Source organism: Prunus persica, chromosome G2 (genome assembly GCF_000346465.2).
Source record: "Prunus persica cultivar Lovell chromosome G2, Prunus_persica_NCBIv2, whole genome shotgun sequence".
Classification (NCBI taxonomy): domain Eukaryota; kingdom Viridiplantae; phylum Streptophyta; class Magnoliopsida; order Rosales; family Rosaceae; genus Prunus; species Prunus persica.
In genome coordinates this window covers 21,357,910-21,372,575 of record NC_034010.1, presented here as the reverse complement: position 1 = coordinate 21,372,575, position 14,666 = coordinate 21,357,910, and the positions used below count along the sequence as shown (strand labels likewise).

General features: G+C 36.3%; 3 protein-coding genes across 3 annotated transcripts; 2 read left to right on the top strand and 1 right to left on the bottom strand.

Moving 5' to 3' along the window:
• Positions 3,438 to 4,726, bottom strand: LOC18785924 (F-box/kelch-repeat protein At3g06240). The gene is made up of 2 exons (XM_020557402.1): positions 3,998 to 4,726; positions 3,438 to 3,815 (listed from the first exon to the last, which is right to left on the bottom strand). The coding sequence occupies exons 1-2, from the start codon at positions 4,724 to 4,726 to the stop codon at positions 3,438 to 3,440; spliced, it is 1,107 nt and encodes a 368-aa protein (XP_020412991.1).
• On the top strand, positions 7,901 to 9,912 carry LOC109947428. The gene is made up of 4 exons (XM_020557401.1): positions 7,901 to 8,246; positions 8,618 to 8,776; positions 9,358 to 9,428; positions 9,715 to 9,912. The coding sequence occupies exons 1-4, from the start codon at positions 7,901 to 7,903 to the stop codon at positions 9,910 to 9,912; spliced, it is 774 nt and encodes a 257-aa protein (XP_020412990.1).
• LOC109947427 (proliferating cell nuclear antigen-like) lies at positions 10,802 to 12,691 on the top strand. Its single transcript, XM_020557400.1, has 4 exons — positions 10,802 to 11,066; positions 11,580 to 11,747; positions 12,084 to 12,151; positions 12,466 to 12,691. The coding sequence occupies exons 1-4, from the start codon at positions 10,802 to 10,804 to the stop codon at positions 12,667 to 12,669; spliced, it is 705 nt and encodes a 234-aa protein (XP_020412989.1). The 3' UTR covers positions 12,670 to 12,691.

Genomic DNA, 14,666 nt, shown 5'->3' with positions numbered 1-14,666 from the left:
GGTGCGGTTGCTATAGTGATCAAGTCAGAATTCAGGGCATGCCCTTTTTATTTTCTTAATTCTGATGACAACATGATCATTTTCTTAAAATTTCTCATTTCAGTACAGGACAGTGATCGTGCTTCCTAATTCTTCATCCTTTGTCATTTACTGTGATTTTGCTTCCTAATATATCATTGTTTTTTGTAACTGTTCATATGTTGCTCACTAGACTGGTATGTGTCCTCGCAGACTCGCAGTTTCTGCATGGGTAACAGAAATATACTAAAGTTATGCTCTCTGTAGGAATGGAGCTTGTTCTCAGGAAACAGGTATGTCCTTATCACAACTTGGCAATCAATTTAGTGAAAACACAGTATTCATAATACGTATAAGCTGCGGTTATGGTCCAAAGAAAACCAATGCAACCACTGAATGACCATTTTCCCAAACTAGCAGTCACAATTATGGAAGCGGCAGGAGCTGTAGCAGCAGCAACACATCACCCATGAAGCCAAAATTGTGCAACAATAAGCACCTGTCAACATTCCTGATTGGTCAAAAGTACGTCGTTAGAAATCAAACAAGGTCCACCCCTCCAAGAGTATGATTATGCTGATGATGAAGAAGTTGGGGATGATGGTGGGGACACTGATGATGATGAGGGGGAATAAAAACTACGACTCAAAGGTACCCACTCGTGAATTTATTGCTAGGAGGCTTGCAAGGAGCCAGATTTCTTCTTTTTCTATTTTTGAAGATTCTGGGAGGACCCTCAGCAAAGTGAGAAATGCTGTTTTAACAAAAACTGGTGGTTTCCTTGAATCATTGTGATCAGGTCTCATCCAATGCACTCAATCATGAAGGTCTTGCTATAATTGTTATGTCATGTACAGGGGTTTTGTGAAGGTTTTTTTTTTTTTTTGGTTGCAGCAACCTGAAAACTCACTGTTGGTTTCTCACCGAGTATGGAGCTTTTTCCATTAGCTGGCAAAAACAAAAAAGACCAGTTTCTATAGAATTAGGATTAGAATTAGAATCATAGAACATATATGAAAACAAAAGTAGGCTCTGTGTGTGTGTGATAAGATTGATGGTCAACAACAACAACACTTTTCTAAGAGCCATGTTCAGTGTGTGTACGGGTTTGGATATATTGACTGCAGTGAATATCAGGCATGTGTGGGGGCTTCATTACATTTGTCTGTGATGACAAATTACATATAAAGAGAGATGAGCAACACATTTGTCTGTCACTACTTGTAAGACAAAATAAAATTATAAGAACAATGCTAATGCAATCATAAATCACAATAGATTTTCATGCATGCCTCAAGAAATTAATGCAAAATACAGAGAGAGAGAGAGAGAGAGAGAGAGAGAGAGAGAGAGAACCCAAAAACGTCGTATGTCCATTGATGTCCACTATGCACTTTTTACATTGGCTGGAATAAAATGACTACTTACTGATTAATTCAACTATACACTTCAACCAACCCAATAAACTGTGTGAATCATTGAGCATTGCTTATATAATGTGGAGGAAACCTAGAGATTCTCTCGTGCTCATTCCTATGACATCACTGTTATATTATGTGATGTTAGGTAGGGAGTTGTCTTGAATGAGTTTCGAGGCGGGCAATCTCCCGCGAGGTGCATGTCACATGTACTCCTGGAGAACTCACCTAAGTGAGAGATGTCGTGAGGCCGCAACTGTGAGAATTGGGCTATTCTAGTAACTCTCATGAGAATCAAGATTGCGCTTGGCCATAAATAGCACTACCCTACTTTTCAAGTCTCAACCAATACAATGTGTGAGATATTTTGGCCAAAGGTGCCGAGTTGAATACTTTGGACAGTCAGGTTCCTCAAATGAAGACTATCATAACTAAGTGAAGGTACCTACACCTATAGCATAGTATTATGTCGCCCATATGTATATTTTCTTTATCTTTTGTTATTGTAAAATTTTAAAACCTTTGTGGGGGATTGTTGACGTTTAAGGGTTTTAGAATTTTAATTATTTGGTTTTAAATTTTCTTTTAAATTCTTTTAGTTGTTTTCTTATTTATTGTGAGTTATACCATTTGAATATTTAATTTTATTTCCTATTTATTGCCTTAATTTTCTGATTTAATTGTATGTGGAGGTTACAAGTGTTAGATGCCTATAAAAGGCAACTCCTCCTTCACATTTGAGACACTCCACCATCTGATTTCTCTCTTCTCCTACTTTTGTACTTTCTCTACTTTCGATATTATTATTTTTGGGCAACGATTTTGTGCCTTGGAGACTTTTATCCGACTATGAACATGCTCATAGCGGAGTTTAAGCTTGTGTATTGGGAGTCGTATCTTTGAGTCTTGCAGGCCGTCAGTATTTGCACGTAGGAAGGCTATAAAGGCTTTAAAACAACGTCTTTAACGTGCTTTACCATACCAAGCTTGCTTTCTTACTCTTAATTTTATTTTTATTTGCCTATAATTTGTTAATTTAATTTTACTTCACTGTTAAAGTTTTTTTGTTTGTTTATTATTTATATTTGAAGGTTTTAAATTTGGATTTTACGGAAAAAAAAAACATATTTTTAATAACAATCTATACACAGAGTATAATCATGAATAATGGTTCGGAACGAGGCGGTACTTGTGATTTTTTGGCTTACCACCATAAAAAGTTCGAATAAGAAGCTAATCATTGTGGATGCTCTTACGTGTCTAAGGAAATAAATGGAGGAAACTTACAGTAGTAATTAAAATGTATTTTGATTTCACAATCACTGTTCAGTCTATTACGTTAATACTCATATCACAACTTAATAACCATGAAAAATATGTATATTATTGCAAAAGGTTATTATCAACTCCTGAGGTATAAAAATAAAAACCAAAATAATGGTGTGGCCTTGCAAACTAAATTATAAGGTCAAACACATGAAACAACTAGATCCTTTTTGGTCAAGCATACTGAGCTCATATGATATAAACATTAAAAGCAACTGATTAGAATAAATGTTAAACCAACGTTCCAAATGCAAATATCGACTATCAAAGAGACAAAAACAAAACATTAAAAAGTCCTTTTGCATATACAAACGGTTATTTTGGCATATGAGTCTGCGATTCGTCAATCAATCAAAAGAATATATATACTTCAATTGAGAGGTTCTTCAAATAAACTTATTTGAGTGTAATCTTTTTAGAGCCCACTCTGTATTGTATTTCCCTAATCCAAACTGTCTATTTTGTATATATTCATTTACAAAATATCTTTACAAAAAATCACTTGAATATAATATTATCTAATATTATTAGGATGATCTATAAATGTAGAGTTAAAAATAATAAATAGTTTGAATCGTTGAAAAAAAATTCATATGAGCAAAAGTATAGAGAAAGAAATAAAAACCAGCAAACAAGTTGCTCCAACTAATAGAAAAAATAAAGGGACGTAGCACTCTATTTAAGTGAAACAAGGCTCTCCAAGTATGTTTCAACACTACCAACTTTGCCGATTTCACGAACGCATAGATTCTGAAAGCTGTGATCGTTAAAATTGTACATAACCAACTTTTCTTCAAACACCATCAAATCATGAGACTTTGTCCAGAAACCAGAATGTGACAAGTTCCAATATGGGATGGAGACCCTCATTTTAGTCCAAGACTCGCCCACTCCATATTCCTTCATAACCCAAAACTCATTGTATGTTGGTGTTGCTTTACCATAATCACCCTCAAGCGTTACACATAACCATTCCCTGAAGACCCCGAGCTTAGTACGACGAGTTTGAGAAGAGTTGATTTCGCGCGGCAGTGGAATTTCTCGAACCTCCTCCTGATCTTGTGTTAAAACGAGGGAGATAATCAACAAAGATGATCATGATCATCTTCTCCGACTCTTGTCCCCAACCAATGGAGATTTCCATTCAGCAGGGTCCCTTTATTTTGACATGGAAAGATGTGGTGGGGAAATAGGCACTGAATCTGTCGCCAAGAATTAGTTTCCAATGCATACACATTAAACTCAACCCCTCCTTCATCATCATCACGGACATTTCTTCTGTAGACCACACCATTGACGACCTTGTGTTGGTGAGTGGAAGAATCAAATCCAAACCCATACACGTTACAAAAGTAGAGGTCATCAATTGTATATTGGGTTGGTATTTGTGGTAGTTTCTTGGATTGCCTTGTTGCTGGGTTAACCAAATATAACTGCGGGTCATATAAAAACATGCATAGCAACAAGCCATTGCAGCAACCCAACATGGAAACCGAAATACCTGATAACTCGCTATAAACATACTGGAGCTCCGTGGCTGTTGCTAATAAATTACTACCACCACCCTCCTCCTCCTCCTCATCATCATCATCGAAATCGAAACTGTTACGATTGCGATTATCGTGATAGTATGATGCATCTTCTTCGTTGTTATGATTGAGAAACTCATCATCGTAGTCAAGATGCATAGAGTGGAGGCCATTACCTGCGGCATCAGTAAATATGACTCTTCTTCTTCTTCGGAAGAGTAGATCATCTTTATCCTCCCCAAAGCCTTTGCACAAGTGCAATGCAACAAAACTGGGGTCGTCGGAGATTAGGGAACTCCATGGCTTTGAGACACACTTGAAGCGGCATAAGGACTTCACTGGCAGCCTTGAGAGAATCTCCTCTATCATCGTTGATGGAAGATGGCCATTATTAGAGTTAGAGTTTCCGGCGATCGTCAGCCTTCGCTCTTCCATTTTCTTTCTTCTACTTCTTCTTTGTAACTAGACTAGTAGATAGAGAAAAGAAAATTAATGATTCGGTACCTCTAGCTTCTTCTTCTCCTTCCTTGTAGGAAAGCAAGCTCTTATGTACATGTGGGTGGACTTGTGTTATTTAATAGTAAAGCTCCAGGAGAGTTAACTTTATATATTATTATTAGGATAAGGAGTCATATTCTATTCGTGTTTGAAGGTCTACTGAACAAGGAATCCACTAGCGTTAAGGACCCAAAGGGGACGTTGTTAATAAGAAGTCTGATTGAAACTCATTTTATTTTTTCATTGAAACTCTTTCTCCTAAACCCTAAATCTTGTGGCCCACTAAAATGGAAAATATAGGATGGCATTAATTTCTCATGAAATAAGGGGTAGCTTTTATTAATGGGTTTCCGTTGCCTCAGACTTGGATCTACCTAGACTTAGAACCACCTTTTTTTTTCTTTCTAAAGGCTCCTCTTCAAAGTATCTTTTTAATAGGATGTATTAAAAGGTTGAAGACGGGCCTTTAGAAAAATACAATTGTAGAAATTAAAAAAAATAAAAATAAAGAGAGTCTTGGGTCGCGCGCATGACAAAGAAAGGCCTCTCGCACGCGTAGAAGCATTAATATGCATCATAGTACGACATATCGTCATAGACAAGAAAAATAAGATAAGAAAGAAGTATAAAATGAATGGATCCTATTCAATCCTAGAAAGAAAAAAATGGAATGTGGAGAAAATAAGAAATCACACTTTATTATTTGTTTTTTAAAATTCAGTATTAACCATTTTTCATCATTTTTTTCCTTGTCTTATTGACAAAATGGTGCATGCAGAAATTGTTTCATAATTTTTTTTTTCTACTTATATGTTAGACTCACTCTCTTTTTTAAGCAAAAACAAGAAGAATTAGCATGTTCAAATTAACTAAAAAATTATCATTCAAGATAAATAAATTATATCAATTCAAACCTAGTTAGTAATATACAAGAATGGCAAAATACGTATTAACAAAATATGCACCTGTATGATTCGGTCTATTTTTATAAAAAGAAAGATGAAAAATTCGGCCATAAAATATGGAAACGGCAAATTAATATGTTTAATACGTACATATACGGATACACAAATTACTTTTGTTAGTCCAATTTTGTATTGAAATCACAAATATTGAAGAAAGTAACTAATGTACTAAGAAAATAACTAATGTCGACCTACAATAAGATTTGTGAAGAAAAAATGTTTTTCTTTGGGTAAGGAAAGAAGAAGGCTTACAACTTTTTGAAAGATGTTGTAAAACCTATTTTCCCAAAAAAAAAATATATATATATATAATGACATATTTACTAATCCGTAATTAGATTATGAGGAATTGAATTGAGGAGAAGTTAGATTGAGCATATGGAATTGGGGTAGGACGGGTGCTAATTACTAAAATATCCTCGTTGTTGAGTTAAAATAGATGTTAAATTTTAAAATTTTAAAATTGTGTGAGAATATAATGGATAAAAAAGATAAATTCTTAATGGGTTAATAGTTCTTCAGGAATTAGAATACCACATTCCACCCAAGAATTGAATTCCTCCAAAATTAGGAATTCAATTCCTAATTTTGTGTGGACCCCACTTACTTTTTAATTCATTAATGTGAAGTAAATATAGGAATCCATCATAGTTGGAATTCAATTCCTGATTTATAAACAGGCTATAACAGCCTAACGGCTCATGCTTCAAATTTTATGTTCACTGCAGTGTTTTTTTTTTCATTTATAAGATACATGTATACGAATTATTCATGAACAATACATTTAATTTTAATAATACGCATATTTTATCACATTTTTCACAAATGTACGTTAAATAGTATTTTTTTTTTTTTTAAAGTACACGTATTAACTAACTAGGATTCAAACTTAAATATAGAAAAAAAAAAAATACAAAATCTATGGCTGCTACACTCAACTATAATGAAAAATTCAAAATTTTAAGAAGTAGAGTTTCACATGGCCCAATATTATCTTAAGAAATTCAAATTGTTTTTTTTTAATAGAAAATATTAAATGAATATGTAATAAATATATAAAATATTAAATGAATATATAATACAAATATTAAAAATTAATTGGGCCTCTCTGGACAATGAGCCGGGCGATCACACCTCCTGCCCTGGTTCAAAGCCGGCACTGCATGGTAGCCCTCATGTTAGTTCGTCATTGCTTCCTCCTTCCCTCCCATTTTACGAGCCATAGCACTACATACCACTAAAATTTAAAATTAAATAAATATTTTGTGGGTGGATCGTTTGAAAAATATAGCTGATCGTACGAGAAATCTGTGTTTCTTACTTTTCTTAGATCAAAATCTGTTGTGATGGCGGACAAAGAAGATGGATGGGCTGTGTTAGGTTGGGCTTCAAAATCCTCAAAATCCATGGAACATATATGCTTTTGGGACTAGACCATGGGCGAGTCTTTGTATTACGACAATGTTGGACTGGACCTTTTAAGTTTTGATATGATTGCCGTTGTTCAAACTTAAGACCAAGGCCTCCAAGTAGAGAGGGTGGGTAGAGAAATAAGTTAGAATTAAGTTAGGTTAATCGTTCTATTCTCTTCGATTAATATTTAAAAAGTCCAACACGAGTGGCGTGGCCTTTTCGGTAAGGGTGATAAGAGTCGAACTCTTGTTATGAATGTGGAAAAAAAGTGCTATACCACGAGTCATAATCTTCCATTATCATTAGAAGAAGTATCTTGATGAGTAATGTTATATATGTACTTTATTTACTAATCACATCTTTTTTTACAAAGTTGAATTACACTTGTATGGTTTAATTTCACATGGAGAGGTACCGTAAGTTATAACCAATAAATGGGGTTTCTTTGCAAATAAAAGAACTTTAAGGGGATGCATCTGAATTTCTTGCAACAACAGGGGAGAAAGTGTAAATATAACACAAACCAAAACAGAAAAATGTGAGTCACCTGCTTCCATTCCACTCGTTCTTCAACCGTCCAAACTCTGTTACTTTCCCGCCAAGAGAGAAAATGTAAATACAACACAAACCAAAACAGAAAAATGTGAGTCACCTGCTTTCATTCCACTCATTCTTCAACCATCCAAACTCTGTTACTTTCCCGCCAAGAATCTCTCTCTCGTTGCTCATCACCATGTTTGGACTGAGCATAGATCAAGGTGCTGTTCGTCTTCTAAGGAGGGCTGTGGCACCCTTCATTCAGATGCCTTGCTTCTATGGCAAAATGTACATCTCACCAGATGACCTCACATTTATAGCAGCCTCAACTCCCAACCCCACCGTCCATAACCCGAGCGTTGTCACAACCTTGCGTTTGCGGCCTTCCTTCTTCAGCAACTTCAACTGCGATGAAAGCCTCTGTCTTGTCGTCGACCTCAACCATTTGTACCACATTCTCTGTCTAGCCAGAGATGACGATTATCTTGGTATCTATGGTAATGGCACCCATGACCGGATTTCTATTGTGCTCCTCGGTGCCGGTGAGTATTAATCAACCCATTTTCATTGGTTTCAAGGTTTCACGAATTGGGTCTCAATTATTTAACGTTTCAAGAATTGGGTTTCTTCTGTTTCAAGTCTATGATAGTTCTAGTTGGTTCTTTGAAAAATGGAAATCGACCCATCACAGCAACTTGGAAGGTTATTGGGTTTCTGTTCTTTTTATGCTCGTTTTAGTTTAGACATTGGGTTTCAAGAATCAATCTTGTTGTTGGGTTTATCAGTGTCTTGACGATTTTTGCCAATTTGTCCACAATCTTGATTTGTTGTACTTCTATCATCTTGTTTTGTCTTGAGGATTTTTCCCTATCTGATTCTTTTCTATGTTTGTTTATGATTTCAAAAATTATAGCAACTCGGGATTTCCGTGATGCGGACATGGACGTGGTTTCAATTCACCATGGTCAGATGAATGTACCTCAGTTCCAATATGAATATCAAGTGATCGTTGGGATACCTTCGATGCTGTTTAGAACTTCTATCGTGGAACTGCATCAATTTGGGGTGACAGGTACTTTGTCATTGTGTAATAGCTTGCTGAAAGTCCATCTTAATTTAATGAATATCAAGTGATCGTTGGGAAATTTACCGATTGAAATTCAGGACATATTAATCATTTCTAAGGAATTCTCATTTCAGTGCTTCACTGTGATAATGCTTCCCAATTCTTTCCCCAGCTTTGTCATTTATGGCCTACTTAGCATTTGTTTTACGCAGGGTGTAAATTTTAGAAGTGGGAATTTATAGGTCAAGATGGACTGCATCATAAGCTCTAGTTTGTAACAGATGGTGAAGTCTTGTTTGTGCTATATGTATGCATGCTGATACACATTCACAATCATGCAATATTGCAAATCTTAGAGACAAAAATTATGATACATTGTTTCTTCAGTGTGGTTTCCTAAAGCCAGAACCTACCTGGAATATTATTATAAGCATCATAGATATTTATGTTAAGTGAACTGTAACATCTGTTCGTAATATTAAAGATCACAAGATTTCATGGCATTTCGCCAAATTTGTTTTTTCATCGAATTGATGCTTTTAATACCTAAATGTTCATATCTAACATCTTGTAGATGTTACTCTCAGTTTTTGCAGAGGTGACAGATACTCAAGTTAAGTTCTCTGTCGGAAATGAGCAGGTTGTTTTCAGCAAAGAGGTAATTACCAACTTGATATGTGATTCTTTTTCTTATTAATTAGTAGAAGTCAATTTGGTGTTCTGCTTTATCACATCTTCGCTACATTGTTGTACTTATGGTTTACCATTCATCTGTACCGCGACGTGCCAAGCTGTGATCGATATTCGGAAGAAATAGTGTATAAGCTGCAGTATATCCCCTAATTTTAGGACCTTCAAGTTTATAATCTTCACCATCTAAATTTGCTGTCAAACACTAGAAAATGATAACATGATCAATATTTCCTTGTTTTAATGTTGTGCAGCTGGAGCAATGTGTTATTGGGGGTGCCGTGAGCGAAGATCCTGTTTCCTTGGTGTTCAGTCTCTGGCACGTTCAGGCGATGGTGCATGCTTCAGCTGTGTCAGACAGGGTGTGGTTGCTCGGCCAGTCCAACGGTTTACATGTCATGCTGAACTGCCCTGTTGGTGAAAGCGGCAACCGCATGTTTTACTTTGGCTGAAGTCCGGAGGGAATGAACAAACTCCTGCAAATTCTTTTTCTCCATTACCTTCTAATCAGAAATGTAAATTACCAACAAAGGATGATGTGAGATATATTGAGGTGTCTGTCTTACTAAGTTTGACAATGCAGTTAATGTTGAAATCTAAGGTCTCCAAATAGTGCTCTTCATCATTACCCTCTGTAGACAATGCAGCTTTACGTAGTGCTATAGTTAAATGCATCAAACCTCGGTTGCTTTTTTTTTTCTGTAACTTAATTTATAACTTCTTTGCCAGTTTCATACGATTTGAATGCTAGAAGAAAAGTTCTTGGTCTTGAAGGGTCACTCTTGAACTTGAGCCTTATCAATTGCAAGAGGAAGAAATTGAACATGACCTCGAAAATCGAGATATATACTCACTTGAGCGATAAACTCATTGTTATATCATATATACCACGTCTCTCTGTTACACTTCCAGCCTGTCAGCGAAAATCTCAGGGTAAACGAGGGGTATCTTTGAAATAAAAAGAACTTCAATGGCAAGAATCTGAAATTCTTGAAACAACAGGGAAGGAACTGTAAAATAATAAACCTCAAACAGAACAGAAAATTGAAATACCAAACTAGTCAGCTGACTTTTAACGAATTTAACCGTCCAAGTTTATCAAAAACTTCCCCGCCAAGAACTAGTTAAGGCCTCTTTCTCTTCACCAAGTCTAGTCACAATCACAAAGAAGTTCAGTTTCCTTAGCTCTGTTACTTTCCCATCAGGAAACTCAAACTCTCTCTCTCTCTCTCTCTCTCTCTCTCTCTCTCTCTCTCTCTCTCTCTCTTCATCACCATGTTTACATTTACCCTGAATCCAACTACTCTTTTTCTAAGGCAAGCCGTGGGAACCTTCGTTCAGATGGATTTCAGAGAAGGCGTGATCTGTGTCGCACCTGACGACGTCACATTGGTGGCAGGGGTGCCAGGCGTGGGCGTCCCTGTCTTAGCCCTGAGGATGAAACCTTATGTGTTCGTCTCCTTTAGCTGCACTGAGAGCGTCTGCCTGGCCTTTGACCTCACTGTCTTCTACCAAAATCTCTTTAAAGTCCTCAAGGGTGATTTACTCCAGCTCTCTGGTAGTGCCAACGCTTATTGGATTGACTTTGATCTCCTTAACTATTCGGGTCAGTATATACCATCTGAGTTTCTTTAATTTTTTATTGGTCTCTAATTCAATTCTTTATTTCAAGATCTTAAGATTTGGGTATTAATTGTAAACGTATCTTGGGAATTTGTTCTTTTCAAGTTATTATCTTTCTAACTGGGTTTTAGAAATGTAGAAATTTGGAAATTGAACCATCACAATACTTTGCCAATATTCTGGCATAAACATGGTTTTTTGGGGCTCTGTTTTGTTTAAATTTGATGACCTTTCTGCCATTTTGTGTTCTAATAGCTAGAACAACAAATTTGATGAATTATCAATCTGGGTATATCAGTTTCTTGAGGATTTTTGTCAATCTGTCTGCATTAATCTTGTTGTAGGGTTTATCGGGTTCTTGAGGATTTTTGTCAATTTGTCAATTTCTTGAGGATTTTTGTCAATCTGTTTAAACTTGATGAATTATCTGAATCTTTGCGTTCTAAAATCTCCTTCTTATCTAATTTTTCTCGTCTCTTTTTGTTTACAATTTCAGAAAAGCTAGAAACTAGGCAAGTCTTGGCAACTCAATTTCCCATGCTTTCAACGCACATTGGTCGGATGAATGTACCTCAGCTCCGAAATCACTATCAAGTAGCCGTCGGGATACCTGCGGAGGACTTTAGGCTTCTTATCATGAAGCTGAGCCAGTTCGGGGAGCTAGGTACATTGTGTAATTGCTTGCAGAAAGTAGATCTTAGTCAAATGCATTGCTACAATTGCTGATTTAAATTCAGGCCATGCCCTTTGTTTTTATTTTCTTAATTCTGATAAGAACATGTTGATCATTTTCTTAGAATGTCTCATTTCAGTGCTTGACAATGTCATGCTTCACAATCCATTGTCATTTACTGTGACTTTGCATATAATCTCTAGTGAGTTCAGAATCGTGATAAATATTCACAAGGTTCACATGATTTATGGCATTCCCTAACTCTTCATATATATAGACTTGTATATGTTGCTCACTAGACTCGTACGTGTCATTGACTCATTGCAGTTTATGCAAGCATAACAGCAACTGCAGTTGAGTTCTCTGTGAGAAATGAGAAGGTTATTTTCAAGCAGGTATTTTACCAACCTTACGTGTGATTCGTAGTTTAGAACAACTTGATGTTGTACCTTATCACAGCTTGCCACTAGTTACGGTCTGACAATCAATTTTCTCAAAACACAGCATTAAGCAAATTCTGGTTTCTGATTTCCGTTGGAAAACGTCCATTCTTCTGTGCCATGAAATATTATGAAACCGTCTTTCGATGTCATATTTTTTTCACTAACTAGATTTGCTGTCATACACTACAAAATGATAACACACAAGAAGTTCCATTTTCCTAAGCACATAAATGATCAATATTTCCTTGTTTTATTTTGTTGTGTAGCCTAAGCAGTGTACTATTAAGGGTGCTGTGGGGGAAGATCCAGTTGTCTTGGTGTTCAATCTGATTCACTCTGACGCAATCGTGAATGCTTCAATTCTGTCAAACGTGGTGTTGTTGTTTGGCCAGACCCAGACCCATGGTTTTTCTGTCGCCCTGAAATTCTTTTTTGGTAGACTTGGTAGCCTCGAGTATTACTTTCGCTGAAGCCTGAAGGTGATGAGAATGGTCTAACCATCTCTGAGTTCTTACTCAAAGTCAAATCAGATTTCAAATTATGCCAATAATGTGGTTTGATCGCAAGTGTAAGATACTTTGAGTTGTCTGTTGTACTTGGTTTGAGGATTCTTGTTGCTGGATATATCAGTTTGACTTAGATATTGCTGAAATGTGTAAAGTCTTCTCAATGAAAATGACTCTGATCCTATTCATCACATTATCCTTTGTAAACAATGAAGCTTTACACACAATAGTCAAATGTGTCTTAACTTCTTTGCAACTTTCATATGATTTCAATGCGAGAGGCACAAGTTAAACATGACCTCGAAGAAGTAAAAAACACCACTTGCGCTATAAGCCCGTTGTAATTAGGCACTGTTATATCAGATGCCGCATCCCACATATATCCGTTACACTTCCAGACCGTGTCCAAAAATCTAAGGGTAAATGAGGGGTATCCTTGCAATAAAAAGAACTTAAATGGAAAGAATGTGAAATTCTTGAAACAACGGGGAAGGAAGTGTAAAATAATAAACCCCAAACATAACAGAAAATGGAAATACCAAACCGTCCCAAGTTTATCAAAAACTCTCCCGCCAAGAAAGTAGTTAAAAATCTCTTGTCTCTTCATCCCAAAAGAATCTCAATTTCCTTAGCCCTCTCTCACTCTCTCTCTCTGTGTTACTTTTCCCTCAAGAAACACAAACTCTCTCTCTCTGTTACTTTTCCCCCTCAAGAAACACAAACTCTCTCTCTCTCTCTCTCTCTGTTCACCACCATGTTTGAAATTACCCTGAACCCATGTGCTCTTCTTCTAAGGCAGGCAGTGATACCCTTCATTCGGATGCGCACCTACCATGGCGAGCTCTACATCGCACAGAACGTTGTCACATTGAGAGAAGCCTCAGGTAGCGTTGTCTTATTCCTGCAGATGAAACCTCGGATGTTCCACACCTTTTCCTGCACTGAGAACCTCTGCCTTGGCTTCGACATCCGTCACTTGTACCGCTATCTCCTTCTCCTTCAAGACAGAAATGATGCCTTTCTCCGTCTCACTGGCGATGCCAGTGGTCACATTGACTTTGTGCTCCTCGATATCAGTCAGTATATACCATCTTAGATCCTAATTTCTTGTTTCAAGATTTTAAGTTAATTTCTTTTCAAGTTCTATTTCAAGTTAAGTTAATATCTGAATCATTGATTTGCGTTCCCTAGTTAACTTTGTCATTTGATTGATCTTGTTTCTGGGTTTATCAGTTTCTTGAGGATTTTTGCCAATCTGTCTGCATCATTGGTTTTGTCTGAATTGTTTAAACTTGACGAATTTCTTTGAGGATTTCTAAAATCTCCTCCTTATCTAATTTTCCTCCTCTCTTTTTGTTTACAATTTCAATAATGCTAGGAACTCGGCGAACCATTCAACTTCACATTCCATTGCTTTCAAGGCCAAGTGCGATGACGACTGTACCTCAGCTCCAATATCAATATCAAGTAAGGGTGGGGATACCTGTGCAGCAGTTTAGGGTTATTATCTTGACGCTGTCCCAGTTCGGGGTCACAGGTATAACATGTAATTGCTTGCAGAAATTAGATCTTAGTCAAATGCATTGCTGATTTAAATTACTGATTTAGATTCAAGGCATGCCTTTTTTTTTCTTCTTCTTAATTCTGATAAGAACGTGTTGATCATTTTTTAGAATTTATCATTTCAGTGTTTGACACAGAATTACTGATTTAAATTCAAGGTATACCCTTTTTATTATTTCTTAAGTCAGATAAGAACATGTTGATCATTTTTAAGAATTTATCATTTCAGTATTTGACAATGTCATGCTTCACAATCCTTTGTCATTTACTGTGACTTTGAATATAATCTCTAGTGAGTTCATATTTTGATGATCTTTGTTTGTGCTGTATGCATGCTGATAAGCATTCACAAGGTTCACAGGATTTTATGGCATTCCCTAACTCTTCATATGTATAAT

Excerpts from the sequence above, each read along its gene's own strand:
- LOC18785924 (XM_020557402.1), bottom strand. The coding sequence starts at position 4,726 with ATGGAAGAGCGAAGGCTGACGATCGCCGGAAACTCTAACTCTAATAAT. Across the intron at positions 3,816-3,997 it reads AAGGAGGGGTTGAGTTTAAT|GAGGAGGTTCGAGAAATTCC; the intron begins GTGTATGCATTG and ends ACACAAGATCAG.
- LOC109947428 (XM_020557401.1), top strand. The coding sequence starts at position 7,901 with ATGTTTGGACTGAGCATAGATCAAGGTGCTGTTCGTCTTCTAAGGAGG. Across the intron at positions 8,777-9,357 it reads GCATCAATTTGGGGTGACAG|TTTTTGCAGAGGTGACAGAT; the intron begins GTACTTTGTCAT and ends TGTTACTCTCAG. Across the intron at positions 9,429-9,714 it reads AGGTTGTTTTCAGCAAAGAG|CTGGAGCAATGTGTTATTGG; the intron begins GTAATTACCAAC and ends AATGTTGTGCAG.
- LOC109947427 (XM_020557400.1), top strand. The coding sequence starts at position 10,802 with ATGGATTTCAGAGAAGGCGTGATCTGTGTCGCACCTGACGACGTCACA. Across the intron at positions 11,067-11,579 it reads TGATCTCCTTAACTATTCGG|AAAAGCTAGAAACTAGGCAA; the intron begins GTCAGTATATAC and ends TTACAATTTCAG. Across the intron at positions 11,748-12,083 it reads GAGCCAGTTCGGGGAGCTAG|TTTATGCAAGCATAACAGCA; the intron begins GTACATTGTGTA and ends GACTCATTGCAG.